Below are 18825 nucleotides of genomic sequence, written 5' to 3' on the forward strand. Positions count from 1 at the left end.
TAAAACAACCTCTCTACTCCACAAAGGTAGGGGTAAGGTTTGCGTACACCCGCCCCTCCCAAGACCCCAGTTGTGGGATCACACTGCTGTTGTTTGATAACTAAACCTAATTAAAAGCTTAAAACTGTCTTTTCGCATCTGAATAGAAAAAACAAATGCCTTCTCAACTTGAGTGAATTTTACTTCATATATTTCATTTAACTGTCGCTTTTCCAATTTTCATCTCTATGTAATTGTTGTTTGTGATTATAGTTAATTTTTGTTGCCTTACATGTATATTGTTAATCGTCTCTTTGTTTGCTCTTTTTTTCTTATTTTCCATTAGAGTCCGCGCTTTAGTTGAGTTTTGTGCTTAAAGCTCAACCTACCTTGGCGCTTGTCTGTCCTTCTTGCCTTTGATAACACTGGATCTATGTTATTTAGGCTTGCTAGAGTACTTTGTCTGTTCTTTCTCGCTGATTGTACTCTGTTTTTCCCCCGCCTTTTTTCAGAGCCTTCAGTTATAGGGTTTCCTCAGTTATTGAACTTTGGCTTTCCATAATCATTCCCCTGGTGAAAATAGTTTTCTAGCACTGAAATGTAATGACTTTTTCTCTAAAATCAATGTTGCGTAGTTTTATTGAATTTTAGAAGTTGAGAATCTTGGGAGAGCCTCTCTAAACCTGCCTGAAGAATTCAGGGTGCGGTAGCTGCATTAGAGAGAGCAGGCTTATTGCACTAATTTGTGTAGCTTCTCTTTGACTAAAAAATCTAAGCTATTGAAAGAAAAGATTTAATTTTCAAAATTCCTTCTGGTGCTTCACCTGTGGAAACATTTCATTATTCAAACTCATGAGAATGAAAATGGAAGGAGATAAAGCAAAAGAAAGCAAATGATAGTGAAATGTTTAGATTACTTGTCTCTACTTCAAGGCAGTAATGCTTTGTGTCAAGGTTTTCATTCCAGTTTTCTTATTCTTTTCCAAGTTGAAACTACTAGAATATTTTGTTGAGTGCGACTATCATATTGCAATAATCATTGGATAGCATACATCAGGTCTAGCTCTTTCATCTGCACTTTATGGTGCTAGTGTTTGTTGTCGAATCAAGTTCTTTAATTACCAGAGAATATATTTGTGCACAAGTACTGCACAGATTAACTCATACCCCAACAAAAACCAGCTGATTTTGGCTAAGAACCTTTTTCTTTTCCCGGAGCCGAAGAAAAAGTTGATATGCAGGAAGTGTGATGTCCTTTCGCAAATTTTGCAGGATGGGACTTGAGTGTTACGCGGATTCGGCACTTGCAGCTGGCATTGGAATACCTAAAATTCGAGGAGATTGAAAAGTAAGTTTGACTAGCTTATTGTGAACCTAATAATTAGAATGGCTATAGAAATGAGTAGGCATGTAGAAGTATAGAATGGAGCATTTTAAATTAGCTGGTACATCTACTGAGATATACAACATGACTAGTACTTCGAAAAAGTTTTACTAGGAAGATCTTTGAACCTCTGTGTTTTTTGCTCTTAATCGTTGCACCTGAATCTAAAGGACTCTGAAAATCTTTCCGGGGTTTTTAATTTTCATTAGGTAATATTCTAAGAAATGAGAGCTGTAGGCAGCTTGTGCATTTTTTAAGTTAAAGTATACTTCTGTGGACTAGATAGTGTCTGAATATTTCTCTACCACTTTTAGAGTTTTATTAAAACGCTTGTTGCAAAGTTCTTCCAGGTATTGTCTCCAATTGATTAGTTTGAGAAACTACTCGTGTCAAAATGGAAGATCCACATCACCTCCTCGGTTGTAAAATTGTTTTTGACTAGTTCCCCAAGCTTGTTAGAAGCTGATTAGTTGATTGAATGCTGTTGCAACAGGCTCACCCTTGCCTCATAGGCTTATCTCTGTCCAATCTACTTGTTTTGCTTTAACATGGGTAAAAATGTTTATCAAGAACGTGAATAATAATTACCTGTTAACAAAGAGAAATATGTCTAGAGGGAGAAGCTCCTACTTCTCTCTAGAATCAAGGAAGCTAGATAATTTGTCCTACAGGGAGGCTCTTTCTGGGTATCCTTAGAGCTAGGTGGAAGCTGCCGGAAGCTTGATACAGGCAAAGAAACGAGGTTTTATTCTGTCAGATGAACATGCTCTGAGAAGAAAAGAACTTTTTGAAACTATGCTTGCTTGGTAATTTTTCGAAATGGGTAGATTCTCCGGAGGCAGTAAGAAACTGGGATATTGAGGAATGGGGTGTAGAAGATGGTAAGAAAAAACTGTCAACTGGTGGACACGCAATTCAGTTTCGATTCGCGAACGAGGAGCAGGCTATAAAAGTTCTTCAAGGAGGAAGGAGGTGATTGGGGAAGAACTTTCTGGTAAACTGGGTAGAACTTGCAGGATGTGTCGACCCACTCTTTTCTGGCGACACTGCAGTGGTAAACTTGGTAGGGCTACCGGCACTCTTGTGGTGCTTTGATCTTTTCAAATAGATTGGAGATCTTTGTGGAGGTTTTGTTGATCTAATCTGTAGCTTGTATGACTTGATGGGAGTCAGAATTATAGTGAGTTAGGGAGAAGGTTTCCTGTTTCAGTGGTGGTGAATGATGGGGATATGGAGTTTCGTTTGCGGATGTTTCCAGAATTTCGCCCAGAGAATGCTGGGGAGGATGAGGGGGAAGATAGAAGGGGGTTTAGGAGAGAAGTTGGGGGTGATAGAGGTAAAGGGGGTTTTCACTGGCTGGGATTAATGGATGAATAGCTGCTAACGGCTAAAGTGGATATGGTCGACGAGGGTTCTGAATTGGTGAAGGGAAGAAGGTATTGGGGGGGGGGGGGGTTGGGGGATGGATGGACACAAATACCCGTGGATTAGTTAATCCAGTTGCTGGTTTAGACTCATACTCTGAAACATAGCTGTATCTCCTTTTTGGCGTTTTGGTGTAGACTAGAAGATGTCAACACACTGGATAGAATGTTAGGCTTCCACAGCTTCTCACAGAAATGTATTGGGGGGGGGGGTTGGGGGATGGATGGACACAAATACCCATGGATTAGTTAATCCAGTTGCTGGTTTAGACTCATACTCTGAAACATAGCTGTATCTCTTTTTTGGCGTTTTGGTGTAGACTAGAAGATGTCAACACACTGGATAGAATGTTAGGCTTCCACAGCTTCTCACAGAAATGTAAAGGAACTGAGTTTGTATATAATATTTGGCACTATCTTCCTAATTCTTGTTTATCATTTGAGGTTTGCTCTGCTGCCTTTTGGTTTGGCTTCCTCTTTATTTTGATTTTTCTTCTGGTTAACTATGATGTGTTTTGCTACTCGGAGAAAACCAGTTACAAGTTGAATGAGTGACAAAGGGGCAGCACAAAATTAATTTTACTGATCAATAGAATAGTACTTTAAGAAGGGGTGCCTTGGCGTAACTGGTAAAGTTGTTGCCATGTGACAAGGAAGTCACAGGTTCGAGCCGTGGAAATAGCCTCTTGCAGAAATGCAGGGTAAGGTTGCGTACAATAGACCCTTGTGGTGTGGCCCTTCCCCGGACCCCGCGCATAGCGGGAGCTTAGTACATCGGTCTGCCTTAATATAATAGTACTTTAAATATAAAAACGTGGTGCTTCGGCTATCCTGCTTTATATGCACCTGTTGCTTTACCTCAGTTTTCTTTATGATATGTAAGCCAAGAAAAAAGGTAATAACAAAAAGGACATATTACTGACTAGGGCACCAAGACCAATAGGTTATGAGAATATTAACTTGGGCACTCCTCGTTTGGACCAGCTATACAAGAGACACAGATACTGAAAAACACTTAAAGAAAAGCTTAGCTATACTACCTCAAACTCTAAAGTACTAAGAAACACCAATAATACTGCTTTGTCTCAGATTCGGCCCACAAAATTATTGGATAAACGAAACTGGATGTGAATTGGTTTTTAGTTTAGTAGTTTACAGTCGTTTCATCTCTAAAACTTCAGTTCTAGGTTTGTGCCTCCGGAGGACTTCTAGAGACATGGGCATGTTATACATCTTATGTTTGTCTATCAGGTCTTTAGAAAGGCTTACTCATGTCAATTTGGCTGAAGAAGGCATTTTGAGGATGCTCCTTGCTGTTGTTTATCTGATGTCCTGCAAAGTTTGTAATGATAACGAGGTCGCCGCTGCATCAAGGTATGCAGTCTTCTAGGTGTGTTATTTTATGATATAATGTTCTGAAATTCTTCTCCTTGAGTGTTTTTCTATGTTTACTTAATTTTGTCATCTGTGATTCTTAAATTCGATAATTATCCTTTCTTTTAAGCTTTGCTAGATGGGCTCTCCGTCCATCTTGTCAAACAGGAAAGCGTTGAAAAGCGTCAAAGTTTGTTTGGGCTTTAAGTGAAAATTGCTGTTAAACCATGTGCTTTATGAAAAAAGGCTCAAATGGAAAAATAAATGCGTAAAATAACTATAACACAACAGCAATTTATAAACAAAACAATTAGAAAAAACTCACAATAGACGAAAAGCAAAGAGGTATAAATTATGCCTATCAAATTTAAAGAAGGCGTTTTATATTTCTAATTCAGCCCAACTAGCTAGGGTTTGAGGCCTAGTAGTAGTATATTTGCCCCAGTTTTTAATTTGTCGTAAATTGTGTGCTTCACTTCAAAGAAGGCTGCACTTCACTTCTCGCCTTTCGCTTCAAGTCCCATGGACCTAGTTATTTTTTTGCACTTTTTTCTTTTCAAACACTGGGTTACTCATATATGTACTTTTTTGGTTTTGAAAGTTATCGATTAACCAACGGATACATACGCCCATTAAGGAATCCTGAAGTTAGCAAGTGACGTACTATTGAATTTTACCATATCATTCTAGGATTGCATGAACGGCCCCATCTATGAATTCAAATTGTTCTATTAGTAAGAGGGGAAAAAAGGACTAAACAGGCACGTGCGTGATCTCTACGCAGAAATATTTCTGTTGACTGTTGCATTGTGACTTGTTGCCAATACCTTTGCTTGCTCTGATATCAAGTTAAATTGTGTGAAAGGATCATCTGGAACTAGCTTAAGCTGTTACTGAGGGAATACCACAGTCACTTCATCATTTCTAATGGTGGTATAGTCATTAGTTGTGATAAAGCTTGGTTGAACTATATTGTGGTTTGTTTAGAATGGTTGAGTAAGATAACTCATTGCTTATTTTTGTGACATCTTCGTTATTGTCTGAATTCACTTAGAGTTCTCTTTCTTATGCTTAGATCTTGATACAGGCTTCTTGCTTTAGGAACTGGCTTTGCCACCAAGATGATACGGGAATATGGTTTATTGCAGCATAAGAAAGATGGAATGGAGTCGTGGAAAGTTGGAGGCGTGCAAAATTCTTTTTTTTCTTCAGAGTTGATAGATAGTAGACCTGATGAAACAGGAGATCTAGAAAGGCTTCAGAAGATGGCTCACTTTCTGGAGATCATACGGAATCTGCAGTGGCGACTCGCGTACAAATGCAAAAGGCTAGGCCAAGAATTGGTATTTTTGTCCGGTCCTCCAATGTTCATTGTAATCAGCTGCTTGATGTTGATACGTATTACATCTCCTTTTATTTCATGGTCTAGGTGGATCAAGGTGACGCCGTAGGTGAGACAGATTTGTTGCAGGACGAGTCCAGCATTCTAGATGTTTCTGCTGATGTCTTTTCTCTGGAGGCATCAAACCAAAGGGGTCTGATTCCTGCTTCTGAGATGGAGAGAAACAATGGTGAAGCCCTTGCTTTGATGCCCGTGGATGCATTTGATTCCAAAAACGTTTCTGCTTTGAACACTTTTGAGGAACCATCTTTAATATCTGAAGGAAATTCTATGAAAAGAGTTTTTTCCTTAGAAAATCCAAAGGATATGATTGCACGGTGGGAGATAGATAATTTGGATGTGAAAACAGTTGTCAAAGACGCTATACTTTCTGGTCGTCTTCCTCTGGCTGTTCTTAAGCTGCATCTTCATCGTTCAAGAGATTTAATGTCAGATCAGGAAAATCAGGATACATTCAATGAAGTTCGTGAAGTTGGAAGAGCTATTGCTTATGACTTGTTCCTGAAGGTAGATCTTTTCCTAATGTTCATTTAAAAAAGATATTGTATGTCTAATGAGTTAGCTACCATTCATGATCAGGGTGAGACTGGACTTGCTGTAGCAACACTTCAAAGGCTGGGGGAAGACATTGAAACCAGCCTGAAACAGTTGGTTTTCGGCACTGTTAGGAGATCTCTACGGATGCGAATTGTTGAAGTCATGAAAGGACTCGCGTATCTTGGACCACATGAGTGGCAAATTTTAGAGAAGATCTCACTTATCGAGGTAGGTGGAATTATTGTTACTAAAGTTCCTGTAACTGTCTCTATGGGTCTAGATTGTAGTAGAATTTTGAGCTGACGGTTTGTTTTTGCACAAAGAGGGTTTATCCTTGCAGCAGTTTCTGGAGTACCTTCTTTTGCCGGCACAAAGAGTTCAAGGGAGTATCAAATGGAAATGCAACAGAGGAAATAAAACTGCAGTTATTGGCTCCATTGGGTAGAGACCTAGTTATTGCCTGTGGTGAACTTGATGGAGTTGTGTTGGGTTCATGGATAAATGTCAACGAACAACCAAATGCTCCTGAAGCTGACGATGATAGTACTCATTCTAGCTACTGGAGTGCTGCTGCTGTGTGGTTTGATGCCTGGGATCAGAGAGTTGTTGATTGTGTAAGTAACTTTAGTTGTTGCTTCCAGAAAATTGCTGTTTATTGAAAGGGGTGTCAAATGGGCGGGTTGGGTCAAAATTTGGACCACTGAAAGTGGGTTGAGTCATTCATCCTGTCCAAACTATGCTTGAGGTAAGATGGATTGGGTCAACTTGGGCTAAATAATTTGTCATAATCTTACCTGCCCAACTCAAAACCATCTTCTTTGCTTGTTTATTCGTCTTTTATAATTTGTTTAATTACCAAATCAAACTAAAACATCTTTTCTTTATTGACAGAAATAGTGGATTAAACTGTAGACACACTTCTTTTTCTACTTTCTACTGAAGCTATGTTTTGGGTCAAATTGAGTATCATGAATTATTCCTGACTCAACCCACCCATGTTTCAGCGGGTTGGGCGGGTGTATATTTATATAGGTCAAATTTAACACCCCTATTTATGGGACAATAATTTTAAATTATCTACTGTAACTCTTCCTCTCTGTGATTGTTATGTTATGATTCACCTCATGTGAAAGTATAAACTTAAGCTGTTCAGAAAAGAATGGAAATATCTAATCTATTAGGTCCTAGAAACTGCCCTTGATGTTAAGGCTAGATTATTTTGGATGTAACTTGTGCTTAGAATGTGGTGACAAATGGTAATGGTGTGACTTCAACTCAGCACCTTGGCTAGCCCTGCTATCTTGTTAAATTATGTGGCTACACTTTTATTTAAAACCTTAAGTTATTAGTTAGTTAGGGAAGAGGGTTTTTGTTAGATAGTTAGTGTAAATAGTGCTAGTCCCATATGTAGTAGGAGTAGAATATGTCCTAGTCCCATATGTAGTAGGAGTAGAATAAGTATTATATATAAGGCTCATTGTATCATTGTTAATAGAATAGATTTTTCTCCCATGCATTCTCACATGGTATCAGAGCTTCAGTGAGAAAATTATCACTGTGCGTCATTCCAACGACATCCGGGAAGAAAGATTTCATCGCCGTGCAATTTGCGGAAAGTTCGTATTGTTCCCAGTCATCACTGCTACAGTGGTACTGTGCATATACCAATACCACCATCGGCTCTGAAACCCTTGTGCGACCAAACCCCAGAAATCCCAGTCCCATCGGAACAGAAAAGTCAGCCACCGTGCATCTTTCCGGTTGACGACTCAATATTGATTTGCGTTATCTCCTCATCGGTATGTGAAAACCAACATTACCATCTTGTTCGGTAAAGTCAGGCGATAAAACCTCCACGCGCTGCCAGAACTCGGGTTCCAACGAGGTACAGTAACTTTTCCAGCGCGTGTGAGCCATTCCGGCCACCTTTTGACAAAACTTCTTCCGGACAACTTACTCGTCCAGTGATCCCGAGCCTACCCATATAAATTATATCAAATTTTGACAACTATTTTTTCCGGCGTGAATAGTGATTTCCCGCGCGTGAACAGTAATTTCCAGAAAGTTCTCTGTTTTCTGGTGGTGTTTTAGAACCTATTTTGTAGTGTGGAATTCGGCTTAGTCTCACTATTTTCAAATTTTTCTGGCGACTTTTCGGCCAACTTTTTATCAGCAACCACCTGGTTTTGTTACTCAGGGGGAGTCTAGGGACCTTGTATGTCGAATGATCAGCTTGCAGATATTTTCACCAAGTGCCTTACTGGTTCTCGTATTAGTTAGATATGTAACAAGCTCGGTACATATGATCTCTATGCACCGGCTTGAGGGGGAATGTTAGATAGTTATGTGTAAATAGTCCTAGTCCCATATGTAGTAGGAGTACAATATGTCCTAGTCCCATATGTAGTAGGACTGTAGGAGTAGAATATGCATTATATATAGGGCTCGTTGTATCATTGTTAATAAAATAGATTTTTCTCCCGTGCAAGTTTTCATTAATTAGGTTTTCGACAAAATTCTTGAGTATGTATATATTACATGTATGTATGTGTGTGTATATTGTATCTTTTTTTCTATTTTGAATAATGGAGAGTGGAAAATGTCGAGACTTGAGAGGACTTAGGCTAGTTGACATGCAATTCTTAAGTTGGATGTTTCCCTTAACTGGAACTTGAATCCGAGCATCGACACTGAGATTGAAGGCCCTTAATTATAGACAATCACTTCTACAGTCGGAGCCACAAGCTTGTTTTTCATTGTTATTTTCTCGCTGTCCCTGGTGATACTACTCAAAAGTCAGAGCCACAAGCTTGTTTTTCATTGTTATTTATGATCTTTTAGCTATACTCCTTTTCAAGTCTCTCATTTGTACTTCTCTTTGACTTGATGTCAGATCAATGATGTGGATGCCTTTCAATGCTGGCCTTTTACCAGATCATTGCTTGATATATAATCATTTAAACGACTTGTTTTTACATTCCTCGAAATGTGTACTTGTTAGCAATTTAGTTCACTGGCCAATCTAGGTAGCATTTCTCCACATTCCAAGTGCTTTCTGCACCTAGCAAAGTCTTGTAATTTAAGTTAATGTACTCCTACTTGTCAAACTAATTAATTAACATGATGGTTCATTTATGAGAAAGAAGCTAGATTTGCTACACATAAATATGAAATAGAAATCTTTGGAGCACAGATTGCACTCATACCATGCCCATAGAATTTAAATATTCAGGTAAAGTTTCTGTATAGTTTGAAAAATCTAATACTGCTACCTTGAAACAGAACTCTGATTTGCCCTTGTGTTTTCCATTTAGCATGTTATTTTCTTTGAAAACATATCTTGATTCAAATAAATTGTCATAATCACAAGTTAGCTACTCTTTACTGGCAGAATTTTGACATTTACTAATTGGATCCTTTCATTCGAAGGACACTGCACCTTTGTCTGTTCGATTAACAGCTTGTCAACTTCTTGTTGTTATTTTTAAAGAATGACAAGCATTAAAAAGATGAGTCAACTAATCTCAGTCATCCCAAGCATTCTTGCTGGCCAGGAACTAGAGCCAAGGGTCCCAACGCAGGAAGTTACTCCTCTTCCGCAGCTCCATCCTTAATGGCTCGGAAAATGAAGCTTGAATATTATAGAATCAAATTGTTTTTCTTTATTTTGATCATTTCTTTGATCCTGTTGATTGTATCATATCCGTTTTTATTTTCATTATTCCATCTTGAGTTTAGGTGATCTTAGTGTTCAGTAAAACTTCTTTGCTGGCAATAAACATAATCTTATTTGCTGACAGATAGTGCTGGATCAACCTTTCCTTATGGGGGTCAATGTTTTATGGGAGTCACAACTTGATTACCACATTCGCCATAGTGATTGGTTGGATGTTTCAAGACTTCTAGAGGTAATTCCATCATATGCATTAACCAGTGGAAGCCTCAGTGTCAGTTTGGATGGTGTACGCTCTTCACCAGGTGACGAATATCTTCAGAAACCTCATGACTGTGGCAGTTACATATATTCTCTTGAAGAGGTGGATGCTGTTTGCATGAATGTACCGAGTGTCCAAATTTTTAGGTTTTCTGCTTACAGCATGTGCTCCACGTGGTTGCTAATGCTTATGGAGCGAGAACTTGCTAGGAAATTTATTTTTCTGAAGGATTACTGGGGAGCTACTGCTGATATTGTAGCTCTTCTGGCACAGTCAGGTTTTATTCGTGATGTGCATAAATCTTTACCGATGGATGAGCTGGCTGAGAGCTGGTCAGACTCTGTACTAGATATCAGTGATGCTAGAACTCATCCACATTCCATCGAAGCATTTCATAAGGTTATTGTTCACAACTGTTCACAGCACAACTTGCTGAATTTCCTGGATCTTTACCTTGACCACCACAAATTGGCTTTAGATCATGAATCAGTTTCCTGGATGCAGGATGCAACAGTGAGTAAACCCAACTTATCATTGTGTAATAATATTTTGCTTTGGTTTCGGTATCATGTGTGAATTTTCTTTTATGTGAAAACCATAGAGTTTCTATTATTGGTTGTTACTTAACCATAATGGAGACCCATGTTCATTGATGGTTTCCACTTTTGAAAAGCTGAAGTGTCAAAACTGACTGTTGGAACCATGTAATAGGTGATGGTCGCTTCTATATTTGTATATTTTTATGATAACTGTTGTTAATAGTAAGGTTTAGTGCAATTTTAGTTGGAATAAGATCAAAGCATAATGTTAATCAAGGCTTTCCTTTATTCATGGTCAAAAGACTTAATTTTCATCAAGTTACAACAATTGATTAACCTCCTCATTAATCTGATCAAATTCAGGGACTTTGACAGTAAGATAACTGGGCACAAAAAGCTGCTTGCCTTTTATATAAATTGTCATTTCAAAATGTCCACCGAAAACCTGTAAGGGAAAATGCTTCATTCACTCTCTGGGAATATATTTGCCCGAGCGATTCTGTAGATGCTACTGGTATAATCGTCTTCTTTTTGCAAGCAAAGCCAAAGTTTTTTTTTTTATTAATTTTGTTTCATTCATGATCATTTGTCTGAAAAAATGTTTCTTGAAACTCCTTCCTTTTAGGTACTTATAATTGATATACTACCTTGTTAATAGCTTGTGTACTTGCTTTCTTCATTTTTAAGATTACAGTGACAGGTTTTTCGGTGGACATTTTGAAATGACAATTTATATAGAAGTGTTTACTCCAACCAATTTATATAGTCTCTAAACACTTTATATAAATTGTCATTTCAAAATTGTTCTCTCCAAATCAATAGCTGAAGTTCAGCAGCCACAGTAGGGAAAACTCCAAGGGCACACCTTTAGTGAATTACTCCAGTAAGGGACTCCTGTGGGAGGTGCATGCATCAAAATGTGTCAAATGACAAGCCTTTCTCTTTTATTTTTCCTACCCTGGGAAGCTGGAAATTTTTGAAAGAAACTTGGGCCTTCAACTTCCCAGCAATCCAGACGGCCTTAGATTCTTCTTTTGTAGATCTCATTTTCATTTCATTAGAGCTCTCGTTTTTGTTTACTTTTTCCTTTGACCTGTTTGTGGATAAGTGAAAATCTGCAGTGGTTGGCCCTTTCTCTTTTCTTTTGTTTTTTGGTCGACATCTAAGTCTAGATTTTGTCACGTACAGTATATCTGAAAATCATTTGTAGTTCTCCAGCTCTCACAGAAAAACTTGGTTCATTACTCCCATGTGGCTTTTATTTGGTTAGCTGGATGCTACTATAAGCCTCCATGGACCTTAGTGCAGTCCTTCAGGGTGCAATTGATCAGAGAGCTTCATTATTCTCCACTATGTGGTATATAAATTATGTCTATATGAAAATACTAGTGGGAGATCAAACAAGAAATTGGTCTCAAGTTCATTTGACCAGCAGACGCCTTACGTGTCGATGCAACTTCCCTTTGCATCTTGCTCCACTGAGGCCTTTTATGCCCTTTCATCCCGAAAAGCTTTTTATTATGCATCGTCTCTAGTTGCTGATTTCCTTTAAAAACATCTATTGGTTTATAGTGCTATATATTTTCCTTGTGAACTATCTTTTTGTGTGTTTTGACAGCCCAATTCACTATCCTTTTGGTTTTCCTTCTATATGATCACCAGGGAGATAACCAATGGGCAAAATGGTTGCTCTTACAAAGGGTCAAGGGAAAAGAGTATGAAGCGTCATTCTCTAATGCCCGCGCTGTTGTATCGCATAATTTGGTTGCTGGTAACAGTTTCAGCACTATGGAGATAGAAGACATAATACATACTGTTGATGACATTGCGGAAGGAGCAGGAGAAATGACAGCTTTAGCCACATTGATGTATGCTCCAATTCCGATTCAAGATTGCTTGAGCAGCGGTAGTGTTAACAGGCTCTATAGTTCTGCACAGTGTACATTGGAGAATCTTAGGCCATTCCTCCAGCGCTTCCCTACTTTGTGGCGTGCACTAACTGCGGCATGTTTTGGACAAGATCCAACTTGCAGCATTATAGGTCCTAAACCGAAATGTGAGTAGCTACTTCACTACTAAATCTGCTGGCCGCCTTTAAGGACCTCAAGCAGTTCTCCAATGCAGTGTTGTCAAATGCGCGCTTAAAGCGCGCTTAAGCCCTGAAGCGAGGCTCGGAACATGTTGAGCGCTACGCCTCGCTTTGCGGGCGCTTCAGTGTCGCATCAAGGCTCTAAGTCATACTTTTCCTTGCCAATGAGTGTGATCCTGAAAAGGCGACACTAAACAATTGATATTTCACTTTATCGTAATCTTTTTTCGATTTTTTTGTCCATATGTTTGTTATTCATGCTTATAATTATTGGTCTTGGTCTACATATACATATTTTTTACTCTTTCTCACAACTTTTTTCATTAAAGCCCTCGCTCTGTTTGCGCTTTGCGTTTAAAGCCCCAATGGGCCTTAGAGCATTTTTGCGCTTTTCGCCTTTGATAACACTGCTCCAATGATGGCAGTTTAAGTGTTTATCACATAGGCCTAACCAAAGTTGCACCTTTTTCTGATTATGACCTTTTCCTTATTAACTATGTGTCTTCTGCAGTATTTGGGTATTCTGATTTATTAGACTATTTGAATTGGCGCGAGAGTGTGTTCTTCTCTTCGGCACATGATACGTCACTCTCACAGATGCTTCCATGCTGGTTCCCTAAGACTGTCCGGAGATTAATTCAGCTTTATGTACAGGTTGCCTATGATCCTTAATCATCATTTAACTTAATTCCTTGCTCTTTCTTAAGATTTCATGGGATGGAAATTGCAATGTAGGATCTCCAACGACTTTACACTGGGGAGATACTAGTCTCTCTTTTGCAGTTACTAAGTTAACTATAACCAACTCTAACGATCAGTCCATTCATGCTTGGTTGTGATCATGTTCTTTCTGTAATGGCAGGGCCCACTTGGTTGGCAATCAATTGCAGATTTGCCGGTGGGTGATCCCTCTCTGCTAAGGGACATTGTTCCCTCTGACATCAGCCCCTTGTCCTGGGAAGTTGCCATCCAGAAACACATTGAGGAAGAGCTGTATGATTCTTCATTAAAGGTAAGTAATGCTTCTGTGATCATTCACTAATGTCAAGCTTTGAGATACTGTCTTTTCGTGTCTCGTTTCCTTATCTATAATTGTGGTTGTTGAAGACATAATTAAGTAAACATAAGTGTGCTTTCTCTAACGGCTTAAGCTTTTAGACCTAAATGGTCACACTTAAAGGCATGTTTAAGGCATGCTTAATCCTTGATGCAACTCAAGCTAGTTGTTGTGTGTCACTTAACTGGCCATTTAGTGCAGGCACTACGCTCACCTCAATGTCTATGGGCTCTATCTTCAAGTTCAAGAGAGACAACACTAAACAATAAAGATAGAAAACAAATCGATTTATTAATTTATGAGGAAACTTTTTGGATGAATTTAGTTGTAAATATGGTGTGAAATTTAAATTTTGGAAAATTAATCACTAATATGAGTTAAAAATTTAAAATAGTTTTTCCTTATCAAGAAATTTAAAATGGGTTTTGAACTTGCTGATTGGTTACTACTAATGTATTCTGATTAATTTTGATGTTTTAAAGTTTTGTCCACATAATTTTTGTTAGTTTTGGAAGTATTATGTATAGATATTGTTTAGAATCAACGAGGGAGATATTGTTATAGAAGAATAAAGGGGATATCCAGAACTGTAACAACTATACGGGTATCAAGTTGCTTAGGCATACTATGAAAGTGTGGGAGAGGGTGGTGGAAGTGTTGGTGAGGAGGTCAGTGTCTATATCCGAGAACCAACTCGGATTCATGCCCGGTCGTTCAACTACGGAAGCTATCCATCTTATTAGGAGGTTGGTGAAACAGTACAAGGATAGGAAGAAGGATTTGCACATGTTGTTTATTGACCTAGAGAAAACGTATGACAAGGTCCCTAGAGAGGTTCTTTGGAGATGCTTGGAGGTAAAAAGGTGTTCCGGTAGCATATATTAAGGTGATTAAAGACATGTATGATGGAGCTAAGACTCGGCTTAGGACATTGGGAGGAAACTCAAAGCATTTTCCAGTAGTTAAGAGGGTTACACCAAGGATCTGCACTCACCCCGTTCTTATTTGCACTGGCGGTGGATGCACTAACACACCATATTCAAGGGGTGGTGCCGTGGTTTATGTTATTTGCTGATGATATAGTTCTGATTGATGATACACGAGACGATGTTGACGAGAGGTTGGAGGTTTGGAGACAGATCCTTGAGTCTAAAGGTTTCAAGTTGAGTGACAAAGACAGAATACTTGGGGTGCAAGTTCAACAATGCGATGAAGGAAGCGGACATGGACGTAAGGCTTGATTCACAAGTTATCCCCAAGAGAAGACGTTTCAAGTATCTTGGGTCAGCTATCTAGGGGAATGGGGAGATCGACGAGGATGTCACACATCGTATATGCGCAAGTTGGATGAAATGGAGGTTAGCATCTGGCGTCTTGTGTGACAAGAAGGCGCCACCATAACTTAAAGGTAAGTTCTATAGAGCGGTGGTTAGACCGGCCATGTTGCATGAGGCAGAGTGTTGGCCAGTCAAGAATTCTCCTATATAGAAGATGAAAGTAGCAGAATTGAGGATGTTGAGATGGATGTGCGGGCACACTATGTTGGATAAGATTAGGAATGAAAATATTCGGGCGAAGGTGGGGGTAGCTCCCTTGGAAGACAAAATGCGGGAAGCAAGGCTTAGATGGTTAGGGCACGTGCAGAGAGGAACCCTTGATACCCCGGATAGGAGGTGCGAGCGGTTGGCCTTGGCGGTTTTGAGGAGAGGTAGAGGCCGATCTAAGAAGTATTGAGGAGCGGTGATTAGGCAGGACATGACGCGATTCCAGCTCACTGAGGACATGACCCTTGATAGGAAGATGTGGAGGTCGAGCATTAAGGTTGTAGATTAGGAGGTAGTTGAGCGTTTTTCTACTCCGTATGGAGTATAAGGCTAGTCTGTTAGTGTCTTGTTTTCGTATGCTAGTGATATGTGTTGTGTTCTTACTATTTTTTCGCTCCGGTTTGCTAGTACCTTGCCATTGTTACTGATATTGCTTTTTCCATTTATTTTTCTGATTCTATCTTTATGGCCTCTGTTATTGTTATTGTTCTATTGTCTCTTTTCATCTTCTTGTGCTGAGGGTCTATCGGAAACAACCTCTCTACCCCGCAAGGTAGACGTAAACCCTCTTGTGGGATTATACCGAGTTGTTGTTGTTTTACCCAACAGAAAAAGGAAAATTATGCAGTCTTGATTTTTTACTAGTTTAGAATAGGTGTATGTACTATTTAAACAACCCATATATAGCTTAGGGAGAATCATTATGAAACTTCTCTATCTTTTTCTCTTGTGTATTTATTTCTCTCATGATATCAGAGCATATAATGAGAAAATAGTCATTGTGTAGTTACTAGCTATGTTGCTCGGACTCTCCGAAAATGTGGCGGGATACGTGTCGGATCCTCCAAAAGTAGTGCATTTTTGAAGGATCCGAAACGGGTGCAGCTACATTTTGGAGAGTCCGCACAACATAGGTTACCAGTGACATAACAGGAGAGAACTCCTGTTACCGAGCACTTTCCAGCAACTACATACACTGCTCCGAGGTGGTGTTGCTTTCCGAAGGCACTGCACATATAGCAGTGCCACCACTAAGGTCGAAACCCTCGTGCGATCCTAGCCTAGAAATTTCTGCTGCTGTAGGGTCTCCGCGCACCTCCACTCGCTACCAGCAGTTTTATTTTTCCAGATTCACCCACTGATGCGTGCGGCTTTTCTAGCCATTTTTCGGCAACTGTTTTAGTTGCTTGCCTCTTGATTCTGATTTTACCGATCCAGGTTCCATCAAGTTTTGCTAACTATACCCTTTGCCGACAAAGATTTGATAAGACTCCAGGAAAGGTGTCGCTGCCAGGCCATTTTCCATCTCTGAAGGTCGACCAGCTTTCTTGCGAATTGACTATTCCAACATATCAAAGGACAACTTTTTTCCTAGTTTAGTCTAGCGACTATCATATTGTCTTCACTATAAGATATTCTTGACACCTTCTGAAATCATTATTTTTGAGAATATTTGTTCATTTATGTCGACAAGAATTGAAAACCGTGGCCGCATAAGTATAAAGTCTCATGGTTTGAACTGTTAGAAGGTTCCTCATCTTAATCAGGTTATATAGTGAGTTTTTTAAGTACAGGGAGGTACGTAAGTAGGCATTTTTACAAAGCGCATCTTTTTTCGAAGTTGGTAATCTTGTATCTTAACTTTCCTTTTTTAGGCCTCATTTGTTTGCACTTAATAGAGGTCTGAATCTTAATCATTTAGATCTCAGATATTAAGTATGTTTGTTTTTATGTTTGAATTTTAATTGTTCAGATCTTAATCATTAAGTGTTTTTTTTAACAACTACTTAATAGGTTTGAATAGGTCTGAATGATTAAGATTTATAACAAAGACTTAATTTCATTAAGATGCTATCATTTATATTCTCTACTCCGCCACCACCGCCCACCATTATCACCTACCACTGTGCACCACACCACCATCATACTCTACCACCACAGACCACCACCATCCTTAACCGTAGTCGCTGCCGGTATTATTATCGACTACCATCACCCACAAACCCACCATTATGGACTACTACCACCCACCTCTCCCACCATTATCAACTAACGCCACCGCCATCATCCTCAACCACAACCACAACCACCCATCCACCTCTCAACTATCACACCAACCACCCCACCACCATCATCAAACATAGCCGCCAATATCCACTATTATAAACAACATCACCTTTCTCAACAACAGTTAACACTACCAATCACCATTAGCTACTAGCCAAAACCACCACTATTAACCAAATCACCACTAACCACCGCCTCCGGTCGGCATCCCACAACCGCCACCGTTAGCCATCACCACCACCACCAATTACCATATTATTTTAAAAAAAAAATTGTTAATAGAATATTAAATTAATTAGTATTTTATTGGAATTTTCTATTTATTAAACTTTAAATAGAAATAATTTTATTCTTTCAGATGTTAAAAATAAACAATCTTAATCATTTAGTATTCAAATACTAATACACATCTTAAATATTCAGATGTGTCTTCCAATTCAAACATTTTAGTTTTAATACACATCTTAATATCCAGATGTGCATACAGATTCGGACGTCTTATACTTTAAAAAACAAATGAGACCTTAGTCTTCCATTATTGGACCTTGGATCATTGACCCAGAAACCTTAGATCATATTTCTGGTAACTAGTATTTTTTCTTTTTTAGTTCTTATTCTTAGTCTACTGTTTCATTAGCCATTAATGAATCCAAAACCATGGCAACCGATGTAGATCAAGCTATCTTGATGCCTGCTTTGACTTTAAATGTTCTTGGTTTTACCTTTAAATCTAATATCCATTAGTCGTTTGTCCGTCTCTTAATTTTTCAGTTATCTTTCTCAATAACTTTGTTGGTATACAATATCACACTACGGGACGGATCATTGGTGCTAAACGTGAGTCATACGGTCTTTACTAGTACTACCTTAATCTCCCAAGATTACTTACAATTTGTCGAGTTACAGACTCTCCGGAGATACTTCGTAGACAATTCAGACGTTCCAGTTGTCTAAACTTAAAAAATGATTCCTATTTTTTTCACATATCTACCTTAGATGTGAGTTATGTTAATTTGGTATGCACACTCGTTCTTCCTCCCTTTGTCGATGTTCTCTTTATTGTGTATCTGGGAGCACATGTTACGTTCATAACCTAATTATTGGTAAAGATAAATTAGATCCCCCGCTTTCCAATGTGCGCTCCTGGGTAAATTCGAGTTGAGAAAAGATATCATTACTACTCACCTAACCTAGGTCGTTACTTTATGTCAGTTAATGTCACTTCCTATGAAGGTCAACCTTCTTTCACATCTTCTTGTTCTGACTATCTTGACATCTCTCGGAGATTCTATCTAAATCTCTCATGCTCCCACTAATAGCCTTACCCATATCACCTTTTGGTGTTCCTTATTAGTACCCCACCTTTGTCAGTAAACAGATGTGTATTTTCTTCGTACCAGAGTTGTATTCTTATTCTTAGTCGCTTATGATTTGTACTACCAATCCTTGGGATAATTGTATTAATTTTCACATTCTTATATTGATATGTATTTG

The 18825-nt window shown here is 38.9% G+C and overlaps 1 protein-coding gene across 1 annotated transcript in view; it reads left to right on the plus strand.

The window, feature by feature from the left end:
• Nucleotides 1-18825, plus strand: part of LOC109207419 — a 54670-nt gene that overhangs the window by 7422 nt on the left and 28423 nt on the right. Inside the window, exons 4-13 of the mRNA XM_019370336.1 lie at nucleotides 1252-1327; nucleotides 4039-4161; nucleotides 5249-5504; nucleotides 5591-6070; nucleotides 6143-6328; nucleotides 6424-6714; nucleotides 9901-10548; nucleotides 12237-12630; nucleotides 13175-13317; nucleotides 13526-13675. Coding sequence (XP_019225881.1) covers nucleotides 1252-1327; nucleotides 4039-4161; nucleotides 5249-5504; nucleotides 5591-6070; nucleotides 6143-6328; nucleotides 6424-6714; nucleotides 9901-10548; nucleotides 12237-12630; nucleotides 13175-13317; nucleotides 13526-13675 — 2747 coding nt within the window. The remainder of the gene's footprint in view (nucleotides 1-1251; nucleotides 1328-4038; nucleotides 4162-5248; nucleotides 5505-5590; nucleotides 6071-6142; nucleotides 6329-6423; nucleotides 6715-9900; nucleotides 10549-12236; nucleotides 12631-13174; nucleotides 13318-13525; nucleotides 13676-18825) is intronic.

The sequence above is a fragment of the Nicotiana attenuata genome, chromosome 2 (genome assembly GCF_001879085.1).
Source record: "Nicotiana attenuata strain UT chromosome 2, NIATTr2, whole genome shotgun sequence".
NCBI lineage: Eukaryota > Viridiplantae > Streptophyta > Magnoliopsida > Solanales > Solanaceae > Nicotiana > Nicotiana attenuata.